The 18,542-nt window shown below is 38.4% G+C and overlaps 1 protein-coding gene across 2 annotated transcripts in view; it reads left to right on the forward strand.

Annotated features, from left to right (window-relative positions):
* Positions 1 to 18,542, forward strand: part of KCNQ5 (potassium voltage-gated channel subfamily Q member 5) — a 517,269-nt gene that overhangs the window by 393,924 nt on the left and 104,803 nt on the right. For both annotated transcript variants that reach the window (XM_043591809.1, XM_043591810.1), the window contains exons 4-5: positions 14,022 to 14,197; positions 15,076 to 15,201. In XM_043591809.1, coding sequence (XP_043447744.1) covers positions 14,022 to 14,197; positions 15,076 to 15,201 — 302 coding nt within the window. The remainder of the gene's footprint in view (positions 1 to 14,021; positions 14,198 to 15,075; positions 15,202 to 18,542) is intronic.

Genomic DNA, 18,542 nt, shown 5'->3' on the forward strand with positions numbered 1-18,542 from the left:
TTCCTTCTTGTCTTGCTGCTCTACTGGCAATAAAGTATCTGGCACATGATATACACGGGACACTAAAAAATGACAAATTCATGCAGAAACTGTCCCACATAGACAGGACAGGCTGACCACTCTGTTATATTCTGCTATCTGGTTGGGACAAGCTAAAATATAAAAACCTGTTAATTATAAGTTTGGGCTAGATTTATCTGAATGCCAACTGTTTGTAAGTCGTTATATTCCCTAGTCTTAATAACACTTCTTGGAGTCTCACATTTAAGCCTTGGTTGACTGCCTACATCTCTGTTTACTGGTTTCTTACTAGAGAAAAATTATCAAAAGAGAAGCATGGAATAAAATGTAAGCAGTTTATAATAAGACAGATATGAATTTGATTCTTGGCTCCATTTACTAGCTAAATGATCTTGGATAAGATTCTTGAACCTTCTTAGTATCGATTACAATCTATAAAAGTGTGTATGTGTATATAAAATAAGTTTCTTACAGTAACATGTAGTCAGGCACATTAAGGCAGACTAAGAATTTTATGTATATGATCTCATTTAATCCCCATAACAGCCCTGTGAGGAGAGTGGTTCTAGTCCTTATTTACAAGTGAGGACTCCAAGATTCAGCAAGATTAATAGGTCTGAAGTTAAACAGCTAGGAAAGAACAGAAGTAGGAATACCTGGGATCTCTCACACAAAGTCCACACTTCTAAACTCTGTGCCTCCTTGGAGGGCCATTATGGAGAAGGATTGAAATAGAGTGTGTGTACTATACAAGGCACATAGTCCCATAAACATTTTTAATGTTCATTTATGTTTTTAAACTTTTTTTAATATTTATTTTTGAGAGAGACAGAGACAGAATGCGAGTGGGTTGGGGCAGAGAGAGAGGGAGGCACAGAATCTGAAGCAGGCTCCAGGCTCGGAGCTGTCAGCACAGACTCTGACGAGGGGCTTGAACTCACAAGCTGTGAGATCATGACCTAAGCTGAAGTCAGACGTTTAACCCACTGAGCCACCCAGGCACCCAAATGTTTATTTATTTTTGAGAGAGAGACAGACAGACAGAGACAGAGACAAAGCACGAGTCGGGGAGGGGCAGAGCGAGAGAAGGAGACACAGAATCTCAAGCAGGCTCCAGGCTCTGAGCTGTCAATACAGAGCCGACACAGGGCTCTCACAAACTGTGAGATCATGACCTGAGCTGAAGTCATACACTTAACCAACTGAGCCACCTAGGTGCCCCACCAGAGCTTCTTATTTTAAATAAGTAATAATTCTCCTTTTCCTTGTTACAAAAGCAATGCATGCTTATTATAGATTATTTGGAAGAGAAGAGGTATGTATAAAGAAACTAAACTTGACACATAATTCTACCACCCAAAAATAATCCCTGCTAGCATGCAAGTATAGGTACTTACAGTATTTATTTTTATATATACTATAAGAGCACATAATCCTTTGAAGGCAAAATTGGAATCATCTGCGTATTCTGCTATGTAATTAGTTTTTTTACATAGTGATATATTGGAGGAGAAATTTTCTTATTTTATCAACATTCCTCTAAAACATGATGTCTTGAGGTGCCTCGGTGACTCAGTTGGTTAAGTGTCCAATTCTTGATTTCAGCTCAGGTCAGGATCTCACAGTTGGTGAGTTCCAGCCCGACGTCAGCTCTGCACTGACAGCATGGAGCCTGATGGGATTCTCCATCTCCCTTTCTCTCTGCCCCTCCCTTGCTCATGCTCTTGCTGTGTCTCAAAATAAATAAATAAGCATTAAAACATGATGTCTTGTGGATACGTAGTTATCCATGGTAATACTACTACTACTAATAAATTAGATAAAATCTGTTGTGCATTAGCGTTGTACTAAGATCTTTCAAATGCATTAACTTATTGGCTTCTTACAACAACTCTATGAAATAGGTAATTTTGTGATTCTCATTTTGCAGATAAAGAAGTGGGGGCAGAGAGTTCAGTAACTTCATCCGGGTAACCCAGCTGATAAGAGGCGAGCCAGGCCTGAAACGCAGGCAAGATGAGCTCCATAGTGCTTGCTCTGGAATATCTAGACTGCATCATTTTTTATGAATCCATTTTTATTAGAAATTTGGATTTATCTAATTTTTACATTTTTTTAATGTTTATTTCTGAGAGAGGAGACAGAGCACGAGTGGGGGAGGGGCAGAGAGAGAGGGAGACACAAAATCCAAAGCAGTCTCCAGGCTCTGGGCTGTCAGCACAGAGCCCGATGCAGGGCTCAAACCCACAAACCGTGAGATCATGACCTGAGCCAAAGCCGGATGCTTAACCTACTGAGCCACTCAGGCATCCTACAATGTCCAAAACTTTGCTGTGAGAACCATCCTGAATAGTAAAAGTCAGTATGTTAACTAAGTGAGCATCTAAATACACCAAAATAAAATCTGGGAAAATATTTTTATAACCTAAAAATGCTTAGAACAAGGTCTATCAGACAGTAAACTGTTACTGTTAATTGTTACTGTTACTATTGTTATTTTACATTTTTTAAGTTTTTTTTATTTATTTTGAGTAACACAGAGAAAGAGCAAGCAAGTATACTCGAGTGGGGGCCAGAGAGAGATCATGACCTGAGCCGAAACCAGGAGTCAGACACTTAACCAACTGAACCACCCAGGCACCCTATGCTATTATTATTTTTATTACCATTAGTTTGTATTAGCAAATAGACAGAAAAATATTTACCTTCATACATTGTTAGTAACAATTGGTACCATCCTTTGGAGGGTATTTTGATATCAAACGTCAAAATGTGCCAACATTCAACCCAACAATCCAATCTCTAGGAATTTATCCTTAACCTACAAAAATATGTGTAAGGAACTGTCTATTTCAGTATCATTTTTAGAGCAAAAATTAAAGTAACCTTTACTTCATTAATAATAATTGGCTAATTAAATTTATTTGCTATCTTATACTACATATGTCTAGTGTTTTGATATTTTATAGCAGCTACTATTTTTATAATTTGAAAACATAGAGAAAGATTTTACTTAAATCATCCAATATAGTGAGGCCACTAACAAGAGCTCAAGGATTTAGAACAAAAAAGATGGTGGGAGAAGAATATCGTTATTTGTTGCACTTCTGTTTTTCCCAGAGATAACAGATGAAATGAGTTTAAAGTGCAAGAGGGAAATTTCTGTTCAACATCAGGGGAAACTTTCTGAGACTATTACATACTTTGCAAAAATTTTAAAAGCCTAAAGTCTCCAGACAGTTTTTTGGAGTCAAGATGTACCCCCTTTGTAATTTACCTCTACAGAATCTATATGTCCTTACAATTACTAATTTAAAAGTGTTCAGCCATGTTTTCTCAATCCATAAGTTTTCATTGTTCCAATAATGATTTTAAATTAAGACAGGTGTAGTAAAATATACTTTCTAATAGATGCATTATGTCATATAATTGTAGCAACAAAATATATCCCGTCAAGTTCAGGTGTACAGTTGATCTTGCTTTTTTTTTTTAAACTTTTGTTATAATTCCAGTTAGTACAGTATTAGTTTCAAGTATACATTATAGTGATTCAGCATTTCCATACATCACCCGGTGCTCATCACAGCAGGTGTGCTCCTTAATCCCTGTTGCAATTTCACCCATCCCCCCACCCTCCCCTCTGGTAACCATCAGTTTGTTCTCTATAGTTAAGAATCTGTTGCTTAGTTTGTCTCTTTCTCTCTTTTTCCCCCTTTGCTCTTTGGTTTGTTTCTTAAATTCTATATATGAGTGAAATGATGGTCTTTATTTTTCTGTAACTGAATTATTTCGCTTAGCCCTATAGTCTCTAGATCCATCCATGCAGTTGATCTTGCTTTAACCCAATCTTTGGGTCCTTGTTAAGGTAGCCTTAGATATGAATCCACCTTATAATGAGGGATTTTCAGTATTTCAGTGACTAATCCCTTTTACACAAACTCCAGGGTGATCAATTTATATTGATTTTGCTGATGAAAAAAATATTAGAGCAGAGTTCCACTAGAATTTAATAATATGCTCTTTTATAGTCCCTATGTGTCTTAAATATCATTATAGTATTTACTTCGCTCAAATCTTTGCAGTCTCCTCAAATCTCAAGGATTCATCCATAAATCATTCTAAATGACTCAGAAAGTATGTGAACCTACTTCCTAGCACCTTATGAGCCTATATTTCACATTTCTAATGGGCTGCTTGCAATCAATAACTATTCCTTCCCTACGTCCCAACTTGTTCGCATCTGTTTCCCTTGGGAGAGGTAGATTTTAAGAGCTCAGGATTATGTTTTTGTTTTCATGCAATTTGGATCTCCCCCTTGTTTATTAGCAGTTCTATTTCTTCCTCCAGCCCCATTTTCTCTTGATGTATCTATAAAAGTACCATCTGTTTTTAGTATCATTTTATTTCTGCATTCTGCTCTCCCCTGAATGTTTCATGTGATAACAATTTATTCTTGCTTTAGTATCCACCTGCTTTCCCAGCCCACCCTCTTCTCCTCATCCCACCGCACCCCTTCTCCCCAACCCACCCCGCCCATGTCACCTAGCATTTTATTAATCCAAGGAATGGTGTACCATAATTTTAAGGGCACAAATTTTGGTGTCAAGGAAGGGCCAGCTCAGCCACTTAGGATATTGGGCCTTGGCTAGGTGACCAATGCAAGTCTTAGTTCTTCATTTATAAGAAGGAGTTGGTAATAATATTATCTACCTCATAAGAGGACTAAATAAAGTATGTACATCAGGGTTTCCCAACCTCGGCACTATTGGCATTTGGAACTAGGTAATTCTTTTTTTCTGGGGACTATTTGGACATTGTAGGATATTCTGCAGGAACCCTGGCCTATCCCACTAGATGCCAGTAGCAATCCCCTTCCCAATTAAGACAATCAGATATGTCTCCTGACATTGCTAGATGGCCCCTGGAAGGCAAAATCATCCCCATTGACAACAATGATGTATGTAATAAGTACTTAGGACCAGATAGATGGATGAATATTCATTTCTAATGCAAGTATCCAACAAAATATTTGACATTCAATTAACTCCTTGATGCATGAATGGATAAACGAATATGAAGCCAATGAGCTTTGACAGTTGTCTATAGTTTCTACCTTATACTAAAATGTGGTATCTTCACTTAAGACAAGGCTCCTCTATTTCAAAAACCACTTTAGATGATTAACTAATTTCACAACTTAAGCTATTCTCCCTGATTTTTTTTCTCCAGCCTTATTGAGATGTAATTGACATATAACAATGAGTAAGCTTAAGATGTACAACCCATTGATTTGATACACATATATTGCAAACTGATTGTTCGCTAACACCTCCATCACATCACATAATTATCATTTCTTTTTTGCGGTGAAAACATTTAAGACATTCTCTCTTAGCAACTTTCAAGTATGTAATAATACGGTATCATTAACTATAGTCACCATGCTGTGCATTAGATCCCCAGAACTTATTCATGTTATAACTGGAAGTTTATAATCTTTGACCAGCATCTCCTCATTTCTCCCACCTCCTCTCCTGATAATCAAAATTCTGGTCTCTGTTTCTATTAGTTCAATTTTTTTAGATTCCATACATAATTGATGTACAGTACTTATCTTCCTCTATCTGGATCATTCTAGTTGGCATAATACCCTTAAGGTCTATCCATGTTGTTGCAAACATTAGGATTCTCTTCTTTCTCATGGATGAAAAATATTCCACTCTCTATTCCACTATTTTTAATTTTTTGAATAACCTCCATACTGTTTTCCTTAATGAATATACCAGTTTATATTCCCACCAACAGTGCCCAATGGTTCCCTTTCCTTTATGTTCTCACCAATATTTGTTATCGCCTATCTTTTTTATAATAATCATTCTAACAGGGACAAAGCGACATCTCACTATGGTTTTGGTTTGCATTATCTCATGATTAGTGATGTTGAGCACCTTTTCATGTATCTGTTGGCCATTTTTATGTTGTTTGGAATAAAGTGTATTCATTTCCTTGCCCATTTTTTAATTGGATTATTTTTTTTATTTTACTATTGAGTTGTGTGAGTTATTTATATATTTTAAATATTAACTCCTTATCAGATATGTGATTTGCAAGTATTTTCTCCCATTTGGTACATTGCCTTTTCATTTTGTTACTGGTTTCCTTTTCTGTAGAGAAGCTTTTTGGTTTGATGTGGTCCCACTTGTTAATTTTTGCTTTTGTTATCTATGTTCTTGGTGTCAAATCCAAAAAATCATTGTCAAGATCAGTGTCAAGGAACTTACTCTCTATGTTTTCTTCTAGGACTTGTACAGTGTCAGGTATTACACTTAAATCTTTAATACATTTTTAGTTGATTTTTGTATATGGTATAAGATAATGGTCCAGGGACACCTGGGTGGCTCAGTCGGTTGGGCATCCAACTTTGGCTCAGGTCATGATCTCACAGCTTGTGAGTTCAAGCCCCACATCTGCCTCTGTGCTGACAGCTCAGAACCTGGAGCCTGCTTCAGATTCTGTCTCCCTCTCTCTCTGCCCCTCTCCCACTTGTGCTCTGTCTCTCTCTCTCAAATATAAATAAACATTTAAAAAAATTTTTTTATTAAAAAGAAAAGATAGTGGTCCAGCTTCATTCTTTTGTATGTGGCTGTCCAGTTTTCCCAATACCATTTATTGACAAGATTATACATTCCCCACTGTGTATTTCTGGCTCCTTGTCATTAATTAATTGATCATGTATGCATGGGTTTATTTCTGAGCTGTCTATTCTGTTCCATTGTTCTATGTGTCTATTTTTTTTTGCCAATATCATTCTGTCTTAATTATTATAACTTTGTAATATAGTTTGAAATCAGGGAGCATGATGCTTCCAGCCTCCCCTTTTTTCCTTTGAATAGCCAGGTTTGCTTTGGCTATTCAGTGTCTTTTGCCTTTCTATATGAATTTTAGAATTGTTTGTTCTATTACTGTGGAAAATACCATTGGAATTTTGATAAGGAATGCATTGAACCTGTAGATTGCTTTAGGTAGTAGGGACATTTTAACAATATTAATTCTTCCAATCCATGAACATGGAATATCTTTTCATTTATTTGTGTTTTTACCCATTTCTTTCATCAGTGTCTTATGGTTTTCACCAAACAGATCTTTCACTTCCCTGGTTAAATTTCCTAAATATTGTTCCTAAATATTAGGGTGCCTGGGTGGCTCAGTTGGTTAGGCATCCAACTCTTGGTTTTGCCTCAGATCATAATCTCATGGGTTTGAGCCCTGCATCAGGCTCTGCTCTAGCAGTGCAGAGCCTGCTTGGGATTCTCTCTCTCCCCCCTCTCTCTCTCTCTGCCCCTCCCCCACTCATGCTGTTTCTGTCTCTCTCAGAATAAATAAATAAACTTTAAAAAATTTGTTTGTAAGTATTTTATTCTTTTTAATGCTATTGTAAAGAGGATATTTTTTATTTCTCTTTCTCAGACATCACTGTTAGTATATAGAAACACAACTGATTTTTGTATAATATTTTGTGTGCTACAACTTTACTTAATTCATTTATTATTCTAATAATGCTTTGGTGGAATCTTTAGAGTTTTATATATATATAATATCATGCCAACTGCAAATAGTGACAGTTTTACTTCTTCCTTTCAAATTTGAATGCCTTTTGTTTCTTTTTCCTACCTAATTGTTTGGCTGGGACTTTTAATACTATGCTAAATAAAAGTGGCAAGAGTGGGCATTTTTACCTTGTTCCTTACCTTAGAGAAAAAGCTTTTAATCATTGACTATGGTGTTAACTGTGGGGTTGTCATATATGGCCTCTATAGCCACTTTGTTCGGAACTTTTATCATGAAAGTATGTTGAATTTTGTCACAGGCTTTTTCTCCGCCTATTGAGGTGGTCATATGACTTTTATCCTTCATTTTGTTAATGTGGTATATCACACTGATTGATTTGCAGATGCTGGGCCATCCTTGCATCCTTAGAATAACTGTTACTTGATCAAAATGTGTGATCATGATCATGATGTGCTAAATTTGAAACCTGACCCTTAGGCAGCAGTTTTTTAAAGTAGGCAAGTAGTGGGGCGCCTGGGTGGTGCAGTCGGTTGAGCGTCCGACTTCAGCCAGGTCACGATCTCGCGGTCCGGGAGTTCGAGCCCCGCATCGGGCTCTGGGCTGATGGCTCAGAGCCTGGAGCCTGTTTCCGATTCTGTGTCTCCCTCTCTCTCTGCCCCTCCCCCGTTCATGCTCTGTCTCTCTCTGTCCCAAAAATAAAATAAAACGTTGAAAAAAAAAATTTTTTTTAAATAAAGTAGGCAAGTAGAGCATCTTTTCATGTGTCTGTTGGCCATCTGTATGTCTTCTTTGAAAAATATCTATTCATGTCTTCTGCCCCCTTTGTAATTGGATTATTTGCTTTTTGGAGTGTTTAGTTTTATAGTTCTTTTTTATAGTTTTATAGTTCTTTTTGGATACCAACCCTTTATCAGATGTGTCATTTGCAAATGTCTTCTTCTATTCCGTAGATTGCCTTTTAGTTTCGTTGATTGTTTCCTTCACTGTGCAAACGCTTTTTGTTTTGATGAGGTCCCAATAGTTTATCTTTGTTTTTGTTTCCCTGCCTCAGGAGATGTGTATAGAAAGAAGTTGCTATGGCCAAGGTTAAAGAGGTTACTGCCTGTGTTGTCCTCTAGGACTTTTATGGTTTTAGGTCTCACATTTAGGTCTTTATCCATTTTGAGTTTACTTTTGTTATGGTGTAAGAAAGTGGTCTAGTTTCATTCTTTTGCATTTTGCTGACCAGTTTTCCCAACATCATATCATCAGGGAAATACAAATCAAAACTGCAATGAAATATCACCTCATACCTGTCAGAAAGGCTAAAATCAACAACACAAGAAACAACGGATGTTGATGAGGATGTGGAGAAAGGGGAAACCTCTTGCACTGTTGGTGAGAATGCAAACTGGTGCAGCCACTCTGCAAAACAGTATGGAGATTCCTCAAAAAGTTAAAAATAAAACTACCTTTTGATCCAACAATCATACTACTGGGTATTTACCCAAAGAACACAAGAACACTAATTCAGAGGGATACATGCATCCCTATGTTTATAGCAGCACTATCTACAATAGCCAAATTATGGAAACAGCCCAAGTGTCCACTGACAGATGAATGGATAAAGAAATGTGGTATACACATATGCCATATATATATATATATATATATATATATATGAGAGAGAGAGAGAATGGACTATTACTCAGCCATAAAAAGAATGAAATCTTGCTATTTGCAACAACATGGATGGAGCTAGAGCATATTATGCTAAACAATGTAATTCCATTAGAGAAAAACAAATGCCATATGATTTCACTCATATGTGAAATGTAAGAAACAAAGCAAACAATCATAGAGGAAAAACCAAGACACAGGCTCTAACTATAGAGAGCAAACTGATGGTTACTGAAGGGAGGTGGGCAGGGGAATGGGTAAAATAGGTGACAGAGAATAAAGAGCACACTTGTGATGAACACTGGGTGATGTATGGAAGTGCTGAATCGCTATCTTATACACCTGAAATTAATATTACACTGTATGTTAACAAACTGGAATTTAAATAAAAACTTTTTTAAGTATGCAAATAGAATCCTTTTAGAGAAAGCCTGAGAGATGGACATTTCTGCCTGTGCCTTCTGTACTGAGCCCTAGGGTGAGAGCTATAGCAGTGCTCACACCCATTAATAACTGCTTCTTTGTGCTATAGTTTTGTGAATCCTATGGATGCAATCCCCACTGGCTTTCAGAGCAAGGTGTTTGGGAGAACTGTCCCTGAAGTGGGAGTCTTAAAAGTTAGGAGGCTAAATGTGGGATCCAAACCCCTAGCCTCTCAGGGAGAAGCTGGGAGTTGCAAGTTAGCTCCCGTTTGGCACTGTACCAGGAGTGACGTTTATGGCAAGATTATGTCTCATCAGCCTTTCCTACCCATGTGGGTATTTTCTTATTTGCCAAATGTGTGGGACTCCCTCAGCTAGTTTCTGGATTTCCTTCAGAGGGAATTACTCCACGTGCAACTGTGTATTCAGTGTGCCTATGGGAGGAAGGGAGTTCGGGAGCCTCCTATGTCACTGTCTTTAAAAACTGCCCCTACTTCTCTGCTTAAGGAGACTGCTTAAGATTCTCTCTCTCTCTCCCTCTGCCCCTCTCCCCAGCTCATGCTTTCTCTCCCAAATAAAAAAAAAAATTTTTTAATAAAAAAAAAACATAACTTAAAAAAAAAACTGCCTGCACCTAATTTTATAAAAAGGACATGTTGGGGCTCCCAGGTGACTCACTCGGTTGAGTGTCTGACTCTTGGTTTCAGCTCAGGTCATGATCTCACGGTTCGTGGATTTGAGCCCCATGTCTGGCTCGCACTGACAGCATGAGGCCTGCTTGGATTCTCTTTCTCTGCCCTTCCCCACTCGTGCATGTGCATGTGCTTTCTCTCTCAAAATAAGTAAACTTAAAAAAAAAAAAAAAGGAAATCTTAGTGAGAGTTATAACTTTAATAGATGATAGCTATGAATCAATATGTTGCAGTAGACTTCAAGATAGAATACTGAAATGATCCCTTCATTAATTTAAGAGTATTTTAGGGGTACCTGGGTGGCTCAGTCAGTTAAGCATCCAACTTTGGCTCAGGTCAGGATCTCACAGTTTGTGAGTTCAAGCCCCGTGTCAGGCTGTTGACAGCTCAGAGCCTGGAGCCTGCTTCAGATTCTGTCTCCCTCTCTCTCTGCCCCTCCCCTGCTTGTGCTTTGTCTACCTCTCAAAAATAAATAACCATTTAAATTTTTTTTAAAAAGAGTGTTTTAGATGATGATTCTAGTTATTAAGGCAGTGATACGGTAAGAGAACAAAAATCAAGCTATTTTTAAGTATTTATTAACCAGAGTTCATTCTATAAATATTTATTGAGTGCTTACTATGTTTCAGGAACTACACTATGTACTTGGGACACAAGTATCCAACCTTGTGGAACCTCCAATCTATAAAGTAATGGACTACAGAAATAATAAATATATACATAAAAATAAAAATAAGGAGTAGTCATAACTTCTAAAATATGGGCCTGGGAAATATTTCTAGGTGGCACTGACAGCAAAATTCAGTGGAGGACTGTAATCCAACCAGAAACATTGTTATGACTGCATTCATCATTTGCCATTTGGTCGCTCATCTATGATTTCATTTTACTGAACTCTGACTTTCTCATCTGAACTGAATTACAATGAGGGTGTTAAATCATATCTGTAGTTACCTTTGCATATTTTGTGACTTCAAACACTTAGATTATGATTCACTGTGTGCATAATTTTTTAAATTGTCTCAAACCGGCACTGTTGCTTTTACTTTGTCTAGGTTTTCTCTAATGAGCTAGCATAACTTCATAGCTTCATACTTTTTGTGCTGTAGTCTAACAGCTTGATGGCTGATTCTTTTAAACTAATACAGTATGTGCTTTTTGTGCCTCACTTTTCTCATCTGTACAATGGGATCTGTAGATGACCTAACCAACAAACAGAGTTGTTATAAGGATCAAATAATGAACATTCATAAAAAAACACAGAACTATGGGCACCTGGGTGGATAAGTCGGTTGAGCTTCCGACTTTGGCTCAGGTCGTGAATTAGTGGTTCATGGGTTCAAGCCTCGCATCAGGTTCTGTGCTGACAGCTCAGAGCCTGGAGCCTGGAGCCTGTTTCAAATTCTATGTCTCCCTCTCTTTCTCTCTGCCCCTCCTCTGCTCACGCTCTGTCTCTCTCTGTCTCAAAAATAATTAAACATTAAAAAAATTTTTTTAATTAAAAAAAAAACACAGAACTAAAGAAAGTGCCAGGCACACAGTAAGTTTTACATGCTGTATTTTCTGCACCCCTCTCAGTCATTTACTTATTTCTACTATCTTGAATATTTTAACATGGTAAATGGGGTATTGTTCTTTTTCCTTTCCTTTGTACACTTGGTAGGAAGCAGGTTTACAATGAGAAGTAAAAGCAAATATATATCTAACAGGACCATATAAGAAATGTCTTTGTCTGTAAATCACTTATCTCAGGAGGAAATCCCTCCAAATGATACAGACCAAGAGATGTTTTTACACTTAACTCTTCTCTAAAGTTTTTTTCTGGGGCACCTGGTGGCTCAGTCGGTTAAGCATCGGACTCTTGATTTAAGCTCAGGTCATGATCTTGCGGTTCATGGGTTCAAGCCCTGAGTCAGGCTCTGCACTGACAGTGTGGAGCCTGCTTGGGATTCTCTCTCCCCCTCTCCCTCTGTCCCTCCCCTGCCTCTCTCTCTCTCTCTCTCTCTCTCTCTCTCTCTCTCTCAAAATAAATAAATAAAAATTTTAAAAGTAAAGTTTTTTTTCTGATTTCAAAAGTCATTTTCATTGTTATAAAATTCAATATTACAGAAATTAATAACTCAAAGTAAAAAGTCCCTTTACCCACATATTCACCTACTCTCTACCCCGAAGGAGAATTAATGGTAATAACCTGTGTATATTCTCACATGGCTTTTCTAGTCATATATTTTTTATTAAAATAAGATCACATTGTATATATAGCTTTACAATTGTCTTCTTACTCTCTTAAAATATGTCTTTGGTGTCTCTGTCAACACATTTAGTTCCTTCTCCTTTCCAACAGCAGCACAGAGCTGTAACTCAAGGAGGTGCTGTGGCTTCCTGTGTACCTACTCACAAAGTCCTATAGTGTTTAGATCTGATTGGAAAAAGCCCTTTAGCTGACCCTTGTACCGCCAGCCACTCCAAGTCCTGACCCAAAAAGGGGACCAGAAGAGTCATTCAAAAGATGTGCTCAGTCCACACCAGGAGACCAGAGTTTGCTCAGTACAGGGAGAAGGACTCAGCTGGATGATGAATACAGATTCATACAGCAGTTAATGCTGAGGGTCACAGAAACATTATAAATCCAATGCCCTTGAAGTGGAACCTCTCTCTGGAGTCTGGACACCCAGTCATGCACAGCCCACTTGGAGTGGGAAAGAAAATTTATTTGAGAACGTTAAGGTCAAGTTAACTTATTTTAAAATTGCCATAGGAGGCCATTCATCCCCACTTGACTTCTCCCTCTTCAGAACCTACTTGCCATCCCTCAGATATTTGCTCTCGGAGCAATTAAGTCCTCTTTTTTTTTTTTAATGCTTTCTTTAGCTGCTCTTTTTTCTCTTTTTTAGCTTACAAAAGGGCAGATGTATTTTAAGCCAAATGTCAATGTCAAACATCAAATATCCATTCCCATGCAATGTACAGTGTATATAATTACATACTCTGTTGTAACAAATGTAGTATTGTTTCATTTGTATACCAAACTTCCATGTAACTGACCAGGGGTAAAGAGTACTCTGTGCAGAGAGCCTAGAGGATGCACCTCAGTTGAGACCTTTGTTAAATGGTGCATGACGCGGCAGACTCCCCAGCATAAGGGAACTTTTTGGAGAAAGGAGCTACGAGTTTCCTTGGCAAGAAAACCAGAAATAGGATTATACCAAGCAGCACGTTCAGAGCCGTGCAGGCTGTGGTGCCTCTGTGGCATCACCCGGGAAGCCACCGTGGTGGGACTGAGGCAGAAGCTCCTTTCTGCCAGACGGGAACGCTGAGAAACCAGAGCCGTACAGCCTCACTGCTCCCTGGTACACTGAACTTTCTGAAGGCCACTGGCCATCCAATTCATCAAAGGTTACATAGCAAACGGTTCAGAATTGCGTACGTAAAGCATAGAATGGCCAAGGGGTCAGAACTAAGGCAGTTAAGCAAGTTTTCTTCCTTCCCTTTTCACTCTTCAGTTATCACAAAGCCCAAGTAGCACCATTCCAGGCTGGGGTTGGATGTGTTTCTTTGTGCCTCAAATAGGTCAAAGTGCAACTTTCTGAAACATTATTTTGAGAAATCAAAATTCCTAGTCCTGCTACTTACGATTGTTTCAACCTGTTTCTTTCAGATACCATTGTTCTTATCGCTTCGATAGCAGTTGTTTCTGCAAAAACTCAGGGTAATATTTTCGCCACGTCCGCACTCAGAAGTCTCCGTTTCCTACAGATCCTCCGTATGGTGCGCATGGACCGAAGGGGAGGCACTTGGAAATTACTAGGTTCGGTGGTTTATGCTCACAGCAAGGTAAGATCTGCTTTCTGAATTGCAGAACAAGACTTTTGAAACGTTTTCGTTGATTGCTGTGGGAGAGTAGAACCCATCAAGCAAACTGAGTCATTTCAGAAATTGGCCACAGCACAATGTATAATGGGTTGTTCAAAAGTCGTCAGATGGTTGCCAGAGGGAAGGAGATTGGGAGGAGGGGCAAAGTGGGTAAAAGGGAGAGGGAGGTCCAGGCTTGCAGTTAGGGAATGACTAAGTCACGGAGATAAAAGGGACGGCACAGGGACTATAGACAGTGATACTGTAGCAGTATGTGTGGTGACAGATGTCAGCCACACTTGTGGTGAGCACAGCGTAACATACAGAGATGTAGAATCAGGATGCTGTACACCTGAAACTAATGTAAGATTGTGTGTCAACTGTACTCAAATAAAAAGCAATGCTTTACAAGTCCTTACGCCTCAAATAAATTATAGTAAACCCATACATTTAGAATCCTGTGCAACCATTTAAAAAAGAAACCTGAGGAAGTTGTCCTGTTCACTGGGACATCCACTGAATAAAAAAAGCAAATTCGGGGCGCCTGGGTGGCTCAGTCGGTTGAGCATCCAACTTTGGCTCAGGTCATGATCTCGCGGTGAGTGATTTAGAGCCCCACATCAGGCTGTCTGCTGTCCACACAGAGCCTGCTTCAGATCCTCTGTCCCCTCTTTCTGCCACTCCCCAGCTTGCACTCTCTCAAAAATAAATAAACATTAAAAAAAGAGTAAATCCTATAAATAAACAAATAAATATTATCATAAATATCCAAAAAGTAGTAAAATGAATGCATAGATTTTTTTTCCCCTTTTACACGGATTTTTTACTTCTAACGATCTTTCAATTCCTTTTATATCTAGGAATTAATCACGGCTTGGTACATAGGATTTTTGGTTCTTATTTTTTCATCTTTCCTTGTCTATCTTGTGGAAAAGGATGCCAATAAAGAGTTTTCTACATATGCAGATGCTCTCTGGTGGGGCACAGTGAGTATAAAAATCTAGTTTTGTTTTTTGGATGTTGTGAAATGTTTCCTTTGAATACAGTGTAATGATTCCTAGGAATCATTTATGAAAGGTCTCAATAAAAACATTAACTTCCAAAAGAGAGTTACATGAAAATATACAGCACTAAAATTGTCTGAAGAGTTTTCCTATCTCTATAGCTCAACAAAATCAAGTTCTCTTATAAACCATCAGAAGTATTTCTTGAGTGCTAGATTGTTGCCAAAATAAGAATACATTGTTTTTTTTAAACAGTGATTAAAATCTTAATAGGCTTGTTTGTTTGTCTTAACTTTGTAGAGCACAAATTTAAATTGCCAATTGTTGCATTGGCTTACCTCTCATCAGAAAGTTTCTCTGAGGTTAAAAAAAAAAAAAAGGAATAATAGCTGAATGAAAGTTAAAGAAAAGTATGGCACAAGTGAAAAAGAGAAAACTGATAACCATCTGTGAGATCAGAGATTATAGACACCTAATATCAAAACTTTCCATAATAGGCACCTGGGTGGCTCAGTTGGTTGGGCATCTGACTTTGGCTCAGGTCATGATCTCGAGGTCCGTGAGTTGGAGCCTGGTGTTGGGTGCTCTGCTAACAGCTCAGAGCCTGGAGCCTGCTTTGGATTCTGTATCCTTCTCTCTGCACTCCCCCTGGTCTCTGTCTCTCTCTCCCATTCTCAAAAATAAACATTTAAAAACAATTTTTTTAAAACCTATCCATACAAAAACCTACTTTTCATTTAAATTGTTACTAAAGGCCACTCTTGGGTGGCTCATTAGGTTAAATGTCCCTCGGTTTCAGCTCAGGTCACTATCTCACGGTTTTGTGAGTTTGGGCCAACTGCATGGGGCTCCCCACAGAGGCAGCACGGAGACTGCTTGGGATCTCTGTCTCCCTCTCTCTGTGCTTCCCCCACCCACGCTGTCTCTGTCTCTTTCAAAATAAATAAATAAACTTCAAAAAAATGTTTTTAAAAAGAAAAAAGATATCAAAAAAATAAATAAATGGTTGTTACAGAAAACTTCACCCAAATAAAAAAAATCATAACTCTCATACAGACACATGCTAAAGATTTTAACTCCTTTTTTAAATTTGTCGTGATTAATGAGGGAACCAGTAAGATGTTACATCCAGTTCAAAGAGCTATCCAAGAACATTACCATGTAAAGATCAGGAATATTGAAATGAATCTGGTTTCTTCCACAATGTGAGAGGGAAGTCAATTAAACCTCCACTAGACAGAATTTATTTATGTGTCTATAGACAAGAATTACTTTCCACTGCTACTAGTTATCTACAACTTACAGAGTTGTAAAGTAGCTCAAAAGCCATGAAAGATGCAGAGCCCCATAAAATCAGAAGTTGATAACCTGGAAGGGTGGGCTGTAAGCAAGGCACAGTTTTTCATTAAAGCAAAAATCTTGTCTGCATTGTAAAGAATCTATAAAAGTCATTGAAATATGTGCCCTAATAATAATGTCACAGGCTAGGGGAGTGCTTTTGGCAGTGTATAAACTATGTTTCTTTTTATTTTATTCCTTAAGACATTCCAAAAGTGTGTTTTGTGAAAATGTACAGCATTTTTAACTGTCTAAACAGCTTCCCATCTCTTTGGTCCAACAAAGTTAAGTTCTCTAATAAATCATAATATTTCTTGAGTGCTAGACACTCACCAAAATTAAAATACCATTTTCTTAAACTGTTATTAAAATATTTATAAGTTGGGGTCACCTGGGTGGCTCAGTCGATTAAGCATCCAACTTCAGCTCAGGTCATGATCTTGCATTTTGTGTATTCGAGCCCTGCGTCAGGCTCTGTGCTGACACCTCAGAGCCTGGAGCCTGCTTCGGATTCTGTGTCTCCCTCTCTCTCTCATTCGCACTCTGCCTTTCTCTCTCTCAAAAATAAATAAACGTTTAAAAAAAATTTTTTTAATATTTTTAAGTTGGTTGTTGGTTTTGTGAAGCATGGATTTAAGTTACCAATTGTTGCATTGTTCTGCTACCCATCAAAAGCTCATCAGGGAGAACTAGAACCCTCGTCAAGAACAAGGACAATTTGTCAGGGCTTGTATTAAGCAGAAATCAGTATGTTTGTTGGCTGCACGGCAGCAGTAAAATGAATAAGAATAGAAATATATTCACCTGAAGGTTAGGATTTTTTTTTTATGAAATTTATTGACAAATTGGTTTCCATACAACACCCAGTGCTCATCCCAAAAGGTGCCCTCCTCAATACCCATCACCCACCCTCTCCTCCCTCCCACCCCCCATCAACCCTCAGTTTGTTCTCAGTTTTTAACAGTCTCTTATGCTTTGGCTCTCTCCCACTCTAACCTCTTTTTTTTTTTTTCCTTCCCCTCCCCCATGGGTTCCTGTTAAGTTTCTCAGGATCCACATAAGAGTGAAACCATATGGTATCTGTCTTTCTCTGAATGGCTTATTTCACTTAGCATCACACTCTCCAGTTCCATCCACGTTGCTACAAAAGGCCATATTTCATTTTTTCTCATTGCCACGTAATATTCCATTGTGTATATAAACCACAATTTCTTTATCCATTCATCAGTTGATGGACATTTAGGCTCTTTCCATAATTTGGCTATTGTTGAGAGTGCTGCTATGAACATTGGGGTACAAGTGGCCCTATGCATCAGTGCTCCTGTATCCCTTGGATAAATTCCTAGCAGTGCTATTGCTGGGTCATAGGGTAGGTCTATTTTTAATTTTCTGAGGAACCTCCACACTGCTTTCCAGAGCGGCTGCACCAATTTGCATTCCCACCAACAGTGCAAGAGGGTTCCCGTTTCTCCACATCCTCTCCAGCATCTATAGTCTCCTGATTTGTTCATTTTGGCCACTCTGACTGGCGTGAGGTGATACCTGAGTGTGGTTTTGATTTGTATTTCCCTGATAAGGAGCGACACTGAACATCTTTTCATGTGCCTGTTGGCCATCCGGATGTCTTCTTTAGAGAAGTGTCTATTCATGTTTTCTGCCCATTTCTTCACTGGGTTATTTGTTTTACGGGTGTGGAGTTTGGTGAGCTCTTTATAGATTTTGGATACTAGCCCTTTGTCCGATATGTCATTTGCGAATATCTTTTCCCATTCCGTTGGTTGCCTTTTTGTTTTGTTGGTTGTTTCCTTTGCTGTGCAGAAGCTTTTTATCTTCATAAGGTCCCAGTAATTCACTTTTGCTTGTAATTCCCTTGCCTTTGGGGATGTGTCGAGTAAGAGATTGCTACGGCTGAGGCCAGAGAGGTCTTTTCCTGCTTTCTCCTCTAAGGTTTTGATGGTTTCCTGTCTCACATTTAGGTCCTTTAT

Source organism: Prionailurus bengalensis, chromosome B2, assembly GCF_016509475.1.
Source record: "Prionailurus bengalensis isolate Pbe53 chromosome B2, Fcat_Pben_1.1_paternal_pri, whole genome shotgun sequence".
In the NCBI taxonomy this organism is placed as follows: domain Eukaryota; kingdom Metazoa; phylum Chordata; class Mammalia; order Carnivora; family Felidae; genus Prionailurus; species Prionailurus bengalensis.